The sequence below is a fragment of the Phodopus roborovskii genome, unplaced genomic scaffold, assembly GCF_943737965.1.
Source record: "Phodopus roborovskii unplaced genomic scaffold, PHOROB, whole genome shotgun sequence".
In the NCBI taxonomy this organism is placed as follows: Eukaryota; Metazoa; Chordata; class Mammalia; order Rodentia; family Cricetidae; genus Phodopus; species Phodopus roborovskii.
The window spans coordinates 24,447,240-24,461,070 of NW_026125397.1; the positions used below are offsets into that span (position 1 = coordinate 24,447,240).

At 49.0% G+C, this 13,831-nt stretch overlaps 1 protein-coding gene across 1 annotated transcript in view; it reads right to left on the minus strand.

Annotated features, from left to right (window-relative positions):
* Armc2 (armadillo repeat containing 2) overlaps positions 1-13,831 on the minus strand; it is a 92,164-nt gene continuing 78,333 nt past the window's right edge. Inside the window, 6 exon segments of the mRNA XM_051175575.1 lie at positions 1-397; positions 5,685-5,845; positions 6,126-6,258; positions 9,748-9,861; positions 10,502-10,624; positions 12,651-12,954. Of these exon segments, the coding sequence (XP_051031532.1) occupies positions 240-397; positions 5,685-5,845; positions 6,126-6,258; positions 9,748-9,861; positions 10,502-10,624; positions 12,651-12,954 (993 nt within the window). The 3' untranslated portion in view covers positions 1-239.

The window sequence follows — 13,831 nt, forward strand, 5'->3', positions numbered from 1 at the left end:
TCTTAGAAATGCATATATTTCCATCTCACAGCTCCCATAGCAGAAAATATTTATATATTCGTTTTTCCAAATTACCTAGAAAAGAAGAAATTTCTTTCAAAATACTTAGGCTATTCACTAAAATCAGTATTTGTTTTTAAATGCTCACCATGTGTTAATACTGAGAAACATTCAAGCTTTTACCACTTCCCAAGAATGAGGGGCCTGACTTCCCAGTTCTGCCTTTAGCCTGTGTCATGTTAGAAAGAAGGGTTGGGCAGGGGCTCCAGGGATGTGTGCTGGCTCTGAACTCGCTTCAGAAGCTGCTGTGCCACAGGCTTGAATTCTGTTTCCCAGTGGAGTCTATGATAGCTTTTTAGATCTTGGTCGAAGCTACCATTCAGCGCTAGCTCTTCATCTGTATTAGGAAAGAAAATCAAAATTAGAGCAATTACATGGAGAGTGATCCCCTGAATGGAGTTCACTCCCCATGGGGGGCTTCTACTCCAGGCTACCTTTAATGCCACGTGACCGGACGTGACTCACTCGATGACACACGATGAGATCTGGGATTAAAAGACATGTATGTATGTATGTATGTATGTATGTATGTATTTGGTGTGCGTGCTTTTGAGATAGGGTCTTCCATGTTGCCTAGGCTTATGCTAATCTGTAACTCCTGAATTTATGTGAATCTCCTGTCTCGGACTTCCCAGGAGAAGAGAATGTGGGCTCAGACCACTGCACATGTGAAAGAAAGCTATTTTAATGGGCATCCTTTAGAACTAAACAAATAGTTAAGGACAACATGTGTGTGCGTGTGCGTGAGTGCGTGCATGCATGCGTGTGTGTGTGTGTTTACTCAGGTCTTTTTGTTTATTTTTACTTTATTATTATTATCAGTATTAATAATTCTGGGTATTGAACCTGATCGTATGTGCACCAAGTACATGTCTGGTGTCTGTCCAGGTCAGAAGAGAGGACTGGATGCCTGGAGCCGACATCAGAGATGGCCGTGAGTGCTGGGAATCAGGACAGTGATTGGAATTTTAGAACCTCCAGCATTCAGCCTCTGCAGTGCTAAGCACTGGGACTGCCGGCACCCACCAACAGAGCCCTGCAAAACAGGTACACCTTAGTGTCTTAATTTAAAAGGGCAATACTTTTGTTGTTGTTGTTTTAAACCCTCTTAGATTGATGTGAGCTTTTCTTTCAATAATTTCCTAAGTTTCACACATCTGTCTGCATCCAAAAGTCCTTTACGATTTTTTCAAAATAAATGAGGAATAGTTGGCTTCCCTTAGATGTGCTTTAGAAAGGTTAATTACTTCAGTAATTAAGAGGTAGGAATCTTTTGGGGGAAATGGGACACAAAAGCCACTCCCCTACCCCACACTTCCCATAAAAACCTGGGGGACGTTGAGAATTCTAAGGACCACCTGAATCCCCAAAGAGAACATTACAAAAAAAAAAAAAAAAAAAAAAAAAAAAAGCAGAAAAGCACTTGTGAAAATAAAATAAAAAAAAAATAAAAGCTTAATTTGTTTAACATAGAGCACACTGAATTGTGTGAACACTCAAACTCGAGTGTCTGTAGCCTGTGTGGAAAAACAAGCCACCACAGTCCTCACCAGCCACCCTGTCTTGGCTGTTCCTATTGGACTCACCTCACACCCTAGGTGACAGACTAGGAAAGTGTGCTGGCTCTGCCATTCCCAGCCCTGTGGCCTGGGGTAGACAATTTACAGGGTGACCACGAAGTCTCAAGATGATCACAAGTCCGGTTACTTACACAACATGCAAACATACATGTTGTAGGGCCAATGAGAGCCCGCTAGTGCATGCCGCTCTGTTTACAGTTCCTGCAGCAGATGTTTGTGTCTGTTCAGAGCGTACTTGGCACCAAGGGTGTTGGTGGCACCGGCTTAGATAAGGGAGTGTAGGATCCCTGTTTGGACTGTGCCCTCCCCTCCTCAAGATCAAGTGCTGGAGTTATGCAGCTCTGAGATAAGTCCGGTGCAGACACCAGCACTCTGGCCAGGCCTCCATGGAGACGGTGTAAGCAGACCTGGCCCTCCCCACCAGTGAGATAATCCAGGCCTGGAGATGGGAGGTACTGCCAGTGTTCCCTGCCTTCAAAGGCCTTCCTGTTTGGCCTCTCCTGGGAGCCTGCTAGACCCAGTGACTCCCAAGTTTCTAGACCATCTTCCTGTTTTCTCTTTTCTAGATCTTTCTGAGCATTAAACAGTTGCTGGCAAAGTCTGTTTCTGTCCTTCTTTCCCGAGGTGTTGAGTTCTAAGCTCCCTTTAAAAGAACTGAAATTCAAGAGCCCTGGCCCCATAGACCCGCGCAGTCCAGCGGGGCCAGCACAGTCATGGTCCTGCCTGAAGCCAAGTTCTGAGAGCCATGGTAGCCAGAGGGGTCAAGCCACAGCACAGACTACACAGCCCGCAGGCCTCAAGATTCACAAGGAGAGGCTGGAGAAATGGTTTGGTGGTCTCAGTGTGGAGACAAGAGCTCAGAGCCGGAACACGGGCTGCAGACACCCACCTCTATCCCAGCCCAAGAGGCTCAGCCGGCAAGTGAGAGTAGCCATAGCAGTGAGCTCTGGATCTGACTGAGGATCGGGTAGAAGATCAACTGAGTCCCAAGAAGGAACCCATGTGCTTTGTCCTGTGAGCCCCGCTCCATGGTCAAACAGAGCTCGTGAAAGCGCTCACCACCACAGTGGCCCTGGTGGAAATGGCTAGAGTCTCGTGTGCCGGGCACAGAGCAGAGCTAAACAGCCCAGATGTTGCCCCTCCAATGAGAAGCCCAGTTTCCATCATAATGTCACCTTTGGCAAGTCGTGTGACCAACTTCTCACTTTCTCCTAAGTGACAGCACTTAGCTGATGGCCTCAAAAACACACTGGGAGTGTAGGAAGGACTTAGAAAGAAATAATAACGTACAGACACGCTGACACAGCAGACTGAGTTTGGAGGGTGGCAGATTTGCAGTTAGCCTGGGCAACTGGGTGGCCGCAGCATCACGATGTAAAGATCCTAAATGACAATTGTGTACCAGCACTCTTAACACAAAGGCAGCAAGCACCCCTCCTGCAAGCCATCCACAGCTTTCCCCATGCACCTACACTGGGTGCATGAGATTTCCTCCCAGGGACCCCGTGGGAGCAGAGAAATAAAGCTGACAAAATCATCGTGAGGGAGAAATCGCACAGGTCATGTGTACGACTGACTGCTATCTATGTTAGCAGCCCAGGGTTCCGGTGATTAGACCGTGGCTGCAGGCTGAGAAAGGGTATAGAGCATGTGTGGACGCCAAGGCTGCAGGAGCCCCAGGGGAATCTTGGGGATGGAGTAGTAAAGCAATAGGCAATAGGCCAAAATGCCTCCTGGAGCTCTGCCTTGCTCGGGAGCCAGCCTTGCCCACAGCTTTCTTGGCTGGTCCTTACAGGCTATGTGGCCCCTGTCACCCTTGTTATTCAGAGCTGATTGTCCCAAGCTTGGACAACAATGACAGCCTTTCAGGCACATAAAATCCGAGGCACACCAAAGCCTCGTACTCCCGGTGTGAGTGGCTGCCAAAGCCATCATGTCTTCTCCCTGAGTGGAAGGCACAGGGAAGAGCGGCTACAGCAGAAGAGACGCAGCAGCAATCAGTGGGTGTGGAAAGCAGAAACACGAAGCAGCAGAGTGCATGCGCAAGCATGAGATTAGAGGGGGCCAGGAGGAACCGGGGAGCTAAGCCCAGGCAGAGGCGGAGCTGGGTCTCTAGAACAGTGGGCCCAGGTTCCTGTGCTGGTCCCTGAGGCGGATGGCTCCCATCAGCCCCCAGGACACTGCACTCTGTTTTCCTGGCTTCCTCCCTCCTCCACATCCCTCCCTGAATCATCCTCATGTACTAGAGCAGAGGTCCCCAACCCTGGCTCGACACCTCAGACTCATGGATTCCCAGCCTAGGCCCAGAACCCCTGAAGTGAGAACCTACTAAGGTTGCACCAGGCCAGCTGTCTGCTCCTCAGCTGATGTCCCAGCTCAGGCCCCGTGGGAGCTGAACTCAGGCAACCTGTGCAAGCATCCCTGCTTACTGCCACCAGAGAGACCTCCACGTTCACAAGGACACTGAGAGCCTCAATCATTTCCAACTAGGTACATTCTTCTTCATAGTCTGAATTTTAAAACGCACACGCACACGTAAACACACACACACACACACACACACACACGCACACACGCGCGCACACACACGTGCGCACACACACGCACACACACGTGCGCGCGCACACACACATCATATATACTTTCAGGACAAACTCCACTAACAGCCAAGCAGACCTGATTCTTTCAAGCACTTTCCGAGCCTCTGTTCCTGTCCAATGACACCCTGCCACACCCCTTAGCATTCACAAAGCATATTAGTCCCCCTTGAGGTCTTCCCTGGTATCAGGCACTCTATTAAACTCTTGGTGTAAGTGCACATTATTCCTACGCACCCTGGAGGGTAGGCATCAGTCAACCTGAATTTAGAGAGAATAAACATATAAGCTTAATGAGGAGGGGTGGTTTGGATAGGAATGGCCCCCATGGGCTCACAGATTTGAGGGCTTGGTCATTAGGGAGTGGTGCTAGTTGACAGGGATTGGGGGGTGTGGCCTTGTGGGAGGAAGTGTGTCACTGGGGGACGGGCTTTGAGGGGGCTTCAAAAGCCCATGCCAGGCCTGGCCTCTTTTTCCTCCTGCTGCCTGAGGTCAGGACATAGAGCTCTCAGCGTCCCCTCCACCACACCTGCCTGCTGCTGTGCTCCCTAACCTGGGGAGAGTGGACTAAACCTCTGAAACTGTAAGCCAGCCTTAGTCATGCTGCCTTAGTCATGCTGTCTCTTCACAACAACAGTCCAGTGACCAGGCCAAGAGGCTAAGGTGCAAAAACCCATAAAGCATAAAGCAAGGACCTGAAATTTGGAGCCATTTGATTCGAAGACTGTGGGTCTTCTACGTTTCTGTGTGATGCTTGTCTAAGCCTCAGTTACCTTCCCGGGACCGAGCAGACTTCATCACACTCCTACTTTAGAAATAGAAGGGCAGGCAATAAAAGAGCTGTGCTATTCAAATAATACCACAAATTCAGTCTGAAAGGACTCAGGCCATGACTTCTGAGTTGCACTGAGCCTTTCCACATAGCCCATCATAATGGGACAATCATGGGCCCCCACTTCTAAGTAAGGAATAGAGTTTGTAAAATTATTCACTTATTAAGTGACATAAATCATTGGTTTTAGACCAATACCAGGTTGGGGGAAAAATTTAAAATAGAAAATAGTTAAAGCAGGAAACGATCTTCAGTTCACATGCTTTCCTACCTTTCAAGCTCGAGGTTATATACTTCCACAGACCCTCTCCCACCTGGTGATAATTAGCACCGCTAATTAAAATGTGTTCAACTGAAAACATGACCTAATTCAAAATAGCTTTTAACCGCTATTTCCTTAGTTATGACGGAGTCTATAAGCTTTTAAACAGCAGAGGCACAAAGGCTGCTGATATTTATGCAATCAAAGACGACCAAGCGGGCGGGCCATAGAAGAAATGAACAGTTAGGAATCCTGCTGCTGCTGCTGCAGACCAACCTCTGCCCGCCGGGTCAGGGAACACAGTTTTCTTACCTGTTTGGTAAAGGTCACAGACGCACAGCAAGGGCCCTTACCTAAGAACGATGGCAGGAGGGTTAGGAGTGTGTTGGTGTCTTCATCTCCAAAGCAGGACGATGCGTTTGTGACGCTTTCACTGAAGTTCCACAGGGTCTTGCACACCAAGCAGGCCAGCTGCCAGTCACTGGGGCCGAACTCTCTTAAGCAATCCAGCAACCTGAGTGAGGGGTGTCAGCAGTTTTACATTCTTGGTATTACGGCTACCCTTCTGGATCCCGTACAATCGGCCTTCAAGTTCCTAGCTACAAACTTAACTGATTGCAGTTTTCACTCACGCTCCTCTGAGTCGTGGTGAAGTGTCCAGTAGACTCCCAACCCCCTCTGAACGACCCCCCAAACCCCCCCCACTGCTTTAGTGGGATGACCGAAGGGCGCAGCCTCCCATGACAAAACACGATGCCAGTGTCCTGAGGGCCAGGGGTCCATGCCTTACTTACTTTTTAACGCCTCCTCCTTCTTTCAGAATGGCACGCTTGTCTTTATCCACGGTGAGGTTTAGCAGAACCCCACAGGCGGAAAAGCAAACGTCCTGGTGCTTGGCGCCCAGCAGCGCAATCATGAACTTGTGTACTGGGAGAGCAGAGAACACGTGCAGAGCATCAAAGCCTGCATCCCAGCCGCAGCTTGTTTGCAAAGGGGGTGGGGTTTGAGGGCGAGGGACACAGCAGGGGTGGGAAAGTGGGAAGGTGAGGCTTGCAACCCTGGCGCCTTGGTTAGCGTGCTGAACGCGCTGCTCTTAGAGCCCGTTCCTGCTTCCCACGGCCCCGCCCGTCACTGCGTCACTGACCCAACAGCAGCCCCCTCCCCGGGGGCGTTCCCGGCTGGCGACATCTCTCCCTACTTCTGGTGGCTCTCAAAGACCTCCAGCTGTGACTCTGGTGCACACAGCCGAGCCAGGTCCTGATGAGCTCTATCCTGAAGCTTCCAGATCATAGAGACGCTTAGAATGCTGGGAACCGGCCTTGACCCTACACCGGCTAGTGTAGGGGCAGGGCTAGCTGGGTGGGCCAATCATTTCCCCTCACTCCAGGAGCTGGAACTATAGGCTGAGTCCTGTTTTCTCATCCCTAAGCAGAGACCCACAGGTGGTGGTGGTGGGGGGGGGGGTCAGGGAGGGGATGCGGTGTGACCACCACCAGGCATCATTTACCAAGCCCCTCAGTGGTGGGTGGCTCACCTGCTGTTCACACCACACCGGTCCAGTGGCTGGGTTGACAATGTCCCCCCCCCCAAACGCTGGTTCAGGGCATGGGGGTTTGGGGTTGCGTCTTGCTGATGCTGCAGCCGCTGTATTTGCATAATCATCTAGATTTATTACCTTTTGCTGTTTGTGGGGCTGGCTGTTTCATTTGAGAAAAGGTCCCAAGCATCCCAGTTACATCAATTCAACACAAACTATAGCCCCCTGGGGGAGGGGACACGCATCAACTGAAAAATGCCTGGAGGGCGTTTTCTTAATTAGTGATGTCCCCCTCTGAGTGGGGCCACCCCTGAGCTGCTCCCAGATGCTGGGTACCGTAAGAAAGCAGGCTGAGCGAACTGGCTGCTGTGCACTGCTTCCCTCGAGGGACCGTGGATCAGGACACGCAAAGCAAATAAGCCCTTTCCCCTTTCCTGTGACGAGCACTTTCCCGCCAGCCTGGTTCCAGAGCCTCCTCAGTCCAAAAATAACACAGAGACTCTATTAGTTATAAAGCTTCTTATAGAGCTTCTTATTGGCTAGCTCTGTCTCAAGTATTAACTCATTCCTGTCAATCTGGGTGTTTCCATGTGCCGTGGTCTTATCTTACCAGAAAGAAGGTCTCTCATCACATCCTACATCTTGACTCCTCTCTACTACATCTCCCAGAATCCTCCATGTCTCCTAGTCCCACCTATCTTGCTTTCCCATTGGCCAACAGTGCTTTATTCATTAACCAATTGGAGAAACATATATATAGAATGACATCTCCCATCACTTCCCTCCCCATGTTGATGTTTCATGGTGTTTCACCACAGCAAAAGTAACCCTAAGACACCAGGGCTGGCTATGTAGCTGGGAGTGACCATCAAGATTTTTGGTTTGGATTTTTGTTTTTTATTTTGTTTTGTTTTTCGAGACAGAGTTTCTCTGTGTAGACTTGGCTGTCTTGGAACTAGCTCTGTAAATCAGGCAGGACTCAAACTCATAGAGATCTGCCTGCCTCTGCCTCCTGAGTGCTGGGATTAAAGGCATAAACAATCCCTTCAAATCCTCAGCCTCCCCCCCCCCAAGCCCCCAAAGTTTTGATCCTCATGCAGCCACCTCCCAAGCGTTAGGCTTGAAGGTTTCCACCCGCACACCAGGTTTATGCCTTCGGATCTAACCCAGGGGCTTGTGCATATTAAGCAAGCACTCAACTAAGCTCCAGCCCCTAGAGCAGTGGTTCTCAACCTTCTTATGCTGTGATACAGTTCTTCGTGTGTCAGGCAGGAGCCAACCATAAAATTATTTCCATTGATACTTCATAACTGTAATTTTGATACTGTTATGAATCATAATGTAAATATGTTTTTTGATGGTCTTAGGCAACCCGTGTGAAGGAGTCATTTGACAACCCTGAGGGTCTCAACCCACAGGTTGAGAATCACTGATGTAGGCAGTTTTGTGAAATGATTACATGAAGTACATGAGACAATGTATGGTTTGCATAAGCATTTGGGTACCGGCCACCCATCTAGTTTAAGAAACAGGGCATTGCATCCAAAACACATTGTTTTTCATCAACACATACAATTCTCATTCATCAATTCAAGCAAAACAAAGTCATAAATCCAACATTGTTATCTCTTGACACTTCTTCCCTCCAAATGGTAAATCCTATCTTAAATACAGTCAATAGTTTCCTCACAGCATTTATATTCTCTATCATTATTACCACATAAACATATAAACATAAATACTACTTGGGGCAGTTTTGTGAATATTGGGGAGATGTTTGTTTTGTAGATTGTTTTGTTGGCTGCTTTATACAGCCCTAGCTGGCCTGGAGCTCATTATACAGACCAGGATGTCCACGAATCATAGAGATCCACCCTCTCTGCTTCCGGAGTACGGGGTAGAGGGTAGGGCTATTCTAAAATTTATACTGGTGACATTATTTTCTATTTCTTACTATAATCGGCTATATTATGTGTTTCAGGCTAATCCATGTTCATGCTTATTCGTGAATGTCTATGATTTATTTTAATTGCTATGGGACTTTTTGTTATGTGAGCATGCATATTTGTTCCTTTGGGGCCTCTGGCTCACCCCTGTATGGTCCTGAAACCCCACCTTCTCGGAGAGCCCCAGAGCAAAGGGAAGGCATCCAAAAACCTGTTCTGCTTCCTTGGAGACTACTGCAGAGTCCTCCCCCTAGGCTGCCAGCGACCCAAGTCCCCGCCTAACCGCCGCTCAGCCACTGACCATACTTGAGCACAAACCCAGCTTGTGGCAGACCTGTCATGACCCCTTGCCTACAACCTATAAGACTTACCTGCCCTGGCCTGGGTGTGTGATTTCTCTGGCCTTGATCTCTGGGACCAGAAAATATGGCCAGGAGTTGCGCCTGCTGTTACATTTTTTCAGTTCAGCTTGATCTGGCTTACCGTGTTGGTGGAGAAACTTATTATAGGGGTGGAAGGTAGCAGAAAACCTAATAATATTTGTTCGACACTTAGTTTGTTTTGCAGTTACAAGCAAAGTGTAATAGCATGTGAATGAGAAAAATCTCCAGTTTATCCCCAGGGGTAGAAATGAGTGCAGATCCATTAAACACACACACACACACACACCACACACACACACACACACACACACACACACACCATGCACAAATGCATAGGCACTGCCTTATCCTATCCCTTACAAGGCTACTCTTAGGGAGAGAGAACATAGCCTTGATCTATTCTGGCATCCTGAGCTGTCCCCAAGATGGGACAAATGTGGTTCATTTCAAACAGAAACAAGCACAGTGCTTAATCATCTAACCTTCTAAGCCACTCAGCTCACTAATGGCAAGAGTCATGTGCTTAGAATCTCAGCTGTCACTAACCCACCGTTTTTCTGCATGAGGAAATTGCAGACGTCATTGTCCTGAGAGAGGTTTCCGAAGACACGCACAGCCTCCAGGATTCCATCCATGTTGTTACTCACAAGGAGCTTTAAGAGCACTGGATTTGGCAACCAGAGAGAGAAGGTGAATAAATTTAAATTAACTTCCAAATACCATTTATACTTTCTCCCATTACTACATAAGTATATATACACTTAAGCAATAACAGAGGTAGTATTGCATGTAAGAGCTTTGTTTATGTGGGTTTGTTGCTGCTGCTGCTGCTGTTTGATTGGCACAACCCTAGCTGTCCTGGAACTCACTCCACAGACCAGGCTGGCCCTTAACTCACCGAGATCCACCGCCTCTGCCTCTGGGCCTGAGCCTTTCCCACAGTTTTACACTGGTGACATTATTCTCTGCTTCTTACTATAACTATTCTCTGCTTCTTACTATAACTGTTCCCGTGTTCAAGGTTCTCAGCTGTGTGGGGCAGCCGACTCAGTGATGCCTCAAGATGAGTTTTAGGAAGTAAAATCAAGACCTTAAACTGGTAGGTGGTGGCTCACACCTTTAATCCCAGCACTTGGGAGGCAGAGGCAGGCGGATCTCTGTGAGTTCAAGGCCAGCCTTGTCAACAAATGGAGTTCCAGGACAGCCTCCAAAGCTACAGAGGAAAACCCTGTTTTGGGGTTGGGGATGGGGGATCACCTTAAATGAGTGAAGCCACGCCCGATCCACGCCCAACTGAGCCTTACATTCAGCAACATGCAGCTTCTGGTGTTGCAGGATGGAGCTCTTCACTTGATAGAAGGACAGGTTGTTGATGGCTGCTGTGGCGTTGATCACCAGCTCCTCGCAGTCGACCAGTGACTTGGATTCTGAAACCAGGTGATCGGGGAGTCAGGAAAGGATAATGACTGGAGGGTCACTCCTCTGAGAGGCAGGATGTGGGAACTAGAGTCGCCAAGACCAAGGCATGTGAGTGGGGTCAGGGACATCTCAGCTCACTGAGGGTTTGTCCCCTTCAGTAGGGACCCACCTGACTTCTCTAGACCTGGCTGTGGGAATTGGCTAGCATGCCCTGCGTGGCTGCATCCCCCTGCGGGGCAGTCACATCATAGGGGATAAAGCTTCTCCAAAGCGGTGCCTCTCGAGCCCCCACGCCCAGCTTGTTCCCCGTCCCCAGCCTCTGTCCCTGTGACTGAGACATCACCGGGGCCGCAGGGCCAAGCGTTCCTGACTCCAGATCACTTGGCTCTGTCTTCCAGTCACCCCAGCCCCTCACCATCTCTGGTCTTCCTGCCTTCCCGTGGTGGGTGCCAGAATTACAAGTACACACGCCCATCATGCTGGTTTTGTTTGTTTGTTGTCTTTTTTGAACCCAGCACTTGAACTTTAAGTATTTACTGGGGCTCCAAGTGAATTTACATGAGCTGCAGATGCAGCTCCGCTGACAGAGGGCTTGCCTGGAGCTCTGGTTTGATTCCCAACATAAACTGGGTATGGCGGTGTGCAATTGTAATCCCATTCATTATTCATGGTGTGGAGGCAGGAAGATCAGGAGTTCAAGGTCATCCTTAGATACAGTTTAAGGCTGACCTGGTCTATATGAGAAAAAAAGAAAAGAGAAAAAAGAAGAAGAAGAAGAAGAAGAAGAAGAAGAAGAAGAAGAAGAAGAAGAAGAAGAAGAAGAAGAAATAATAAACACTCCATGGGCATTGGCTTAAGAGTTTTAGGTTAATACATAAGGGGAACTTCGGTGATATTTTTTTCTCTCACTCTGCCTCTGGACTCATCTCTTGATGCTGTGGTCACCACGCAGAGGAGGACAGATTCAAATATAGACCAGGTGAGAGCCGCTGATAGCACGACACCCCGGAGCATGGGGTGGAGACCAGTGGGGTACCATGGGGTGGGTACCATCGTGAAGGGGAGGAAAAACCCTGAGCGACCCTGGGTTTGGAGCTTCCCGGACTGGCAGGTGACGTCTGCGTCTGCGCGTGGTTTGGATGCGGCTCTTCTGTGGTGGCCAACAGTGAGGGGCGGAGTCTAGTGGGAGAAGGGTGTGTCCCACCGTCTCTCTAAGACTCTGTGCGCTCATGGGGCATGCAGTCACAGGCACATGTATAAACGGACCAACTGGAAAGGTGGGCCGTGAAGGACGGGGACTTGATTCCAGGTGACAGGAAAACTGGAAAGGGAAGTGAACTTTCTTCGTGTGGACCGCTCCCGGGAAAATGTGGAACTTTTCACCTTCAGCCAGGTTTTGCTCTTTTGAGCGATAAAATTGTTTTAAATTGCGATATGCCAAAACCTAACCTTTTAAATGTTTCCCTTACCTACTTACCTGTGTGCCTCAGCCCACAGTGCATGTGTGCAAGTCAGAGAGTAACTTATGGAAGTTGATTCTTTCCTTCTGCTATATGGATCCTGGGATAGAACTCCAGTTGTCAGGGCTGGCCACAGCCCCTGTACCTTGGGAGCCACCCCAGCAGCCCCGAATTCACCCTTTAATGGGCATGTGCTCTTTGGGAAATAGTTACATCACTACCGGTCTTCCTGTTCTGAAATCTGGGGCGCGTTAAGGTACCCCTGAGCAGAAAGGCTTTGTGGTGGCAGGTTTGGGTTTATCTCATGCGGCCCAGGCTGGCCTTTAACTTCTCTGCCTCTATTTCCTGAGTGCTGTGATTACAGGTATGAGCCACTGACACCGCACACGCGCCAAGCAGTACTGGAAGTTGAACCCCGAGGTGTGTGTGTGTGTGCATCAGGCAAGCATTCCCCCAAATGGGCCAAATCCCCCAAAGTGTTTTTCCTTCCCACAGCTAAGGAGGGTCCTTAAAGTGATCTAAACCCTCACCACAGCCCTCCCAAGGAACTGACTGTCTCGTCTACAGTTCTCACCCAGCGTGGTCAGCAACAGGCCCACCACCCGAGGGTTGGCGGCCAGCACTGGGCCGATGCGAGGGTGAATGGCTATGTTGGCCAGGACTCGGGTCAGCTTGACCAGCACATCGTCGGCCTCTGCTGGTGGCCTGGCTCCTGAGGAGAGCCCCAGCCTTGGGGAGTGCTGGTCGAGTTGGTAGAAATTCTGGAACAATGTGAGCAGAGTTTCGATGCTCCCTTGCTCTCTGGAGAAAAGTTCCCGGGCCTGGTTATTTTTTGCTGTCAGGTTGCCAAGGATAAACACAATTCGAATTACTAAATCCTGCAATAAACAAAAGACAGAGTGTTACAAGCCCAGAGGAGCTGGCACGGTCTTCGGAAAGACTACGGTCTTATTTGATTTATCCACACTTCACTAATAGTAAAATGGGCCACATCTGTCTTCTACAGAGTCTTGAAGCATGTGGGCCTCAAGATGGGTGCAAAGTGACAGAGGAGATTAGGAGGGCTCCGTGGCCCTGAAAAAAAAAAAAAAAAAAAAAAAAAAACGCAAAGTGGCTGACAGGAGCCTTTACCTCAAAATCCGGGCGGTCTTTTAAAAAGTTGCCTGAGAACAGTTAGTTGAGTGAATTAAGAATGTCGTGGGAGTCACAGTATTGAAGCTAACAGATTTCTTGAACATCCAAATCCTTTAGGCACCCCTGAAAAAACCCTCCCTCCTCTACACCTCCACTCCTCACTGCAGTACTGTGTACTCAAAAATCAAGCACCTAATAGAGGAATAGATTACAACAGCCCCCCCCCCCTCCGCACACACACAGGGTTTCTCTGTGGCTTTGGAGCCTGTCCTGGAACTCGCTCTGTAAACCGGGCTAGCCTCGGACTCACAGAGATCCACCTGCCTCTGCCTCCTTAGTGCTGGGATTAAAGGTGTGCGCCACCAACGCCCCGCGCAACAGAGCTTCTTGATTTCAACACTGCTGACACTTGCAGCAAGGGAAGTCTGCTAGTCTGTCTGTCCGAGACAGGCAGGCTCTCCTCCTGAAGCCCCAGCTTATAACCGCTGTGCTACTGAGAGACCCCATATTAAAACAGTAGCCACTAATTCTGGACATGAGTGATGGCCACATAACTAAAACTGTTTTTTAGTTTATACATGTGTAAATGTACTTTTCTGTACATATGCAGTATTATAAATA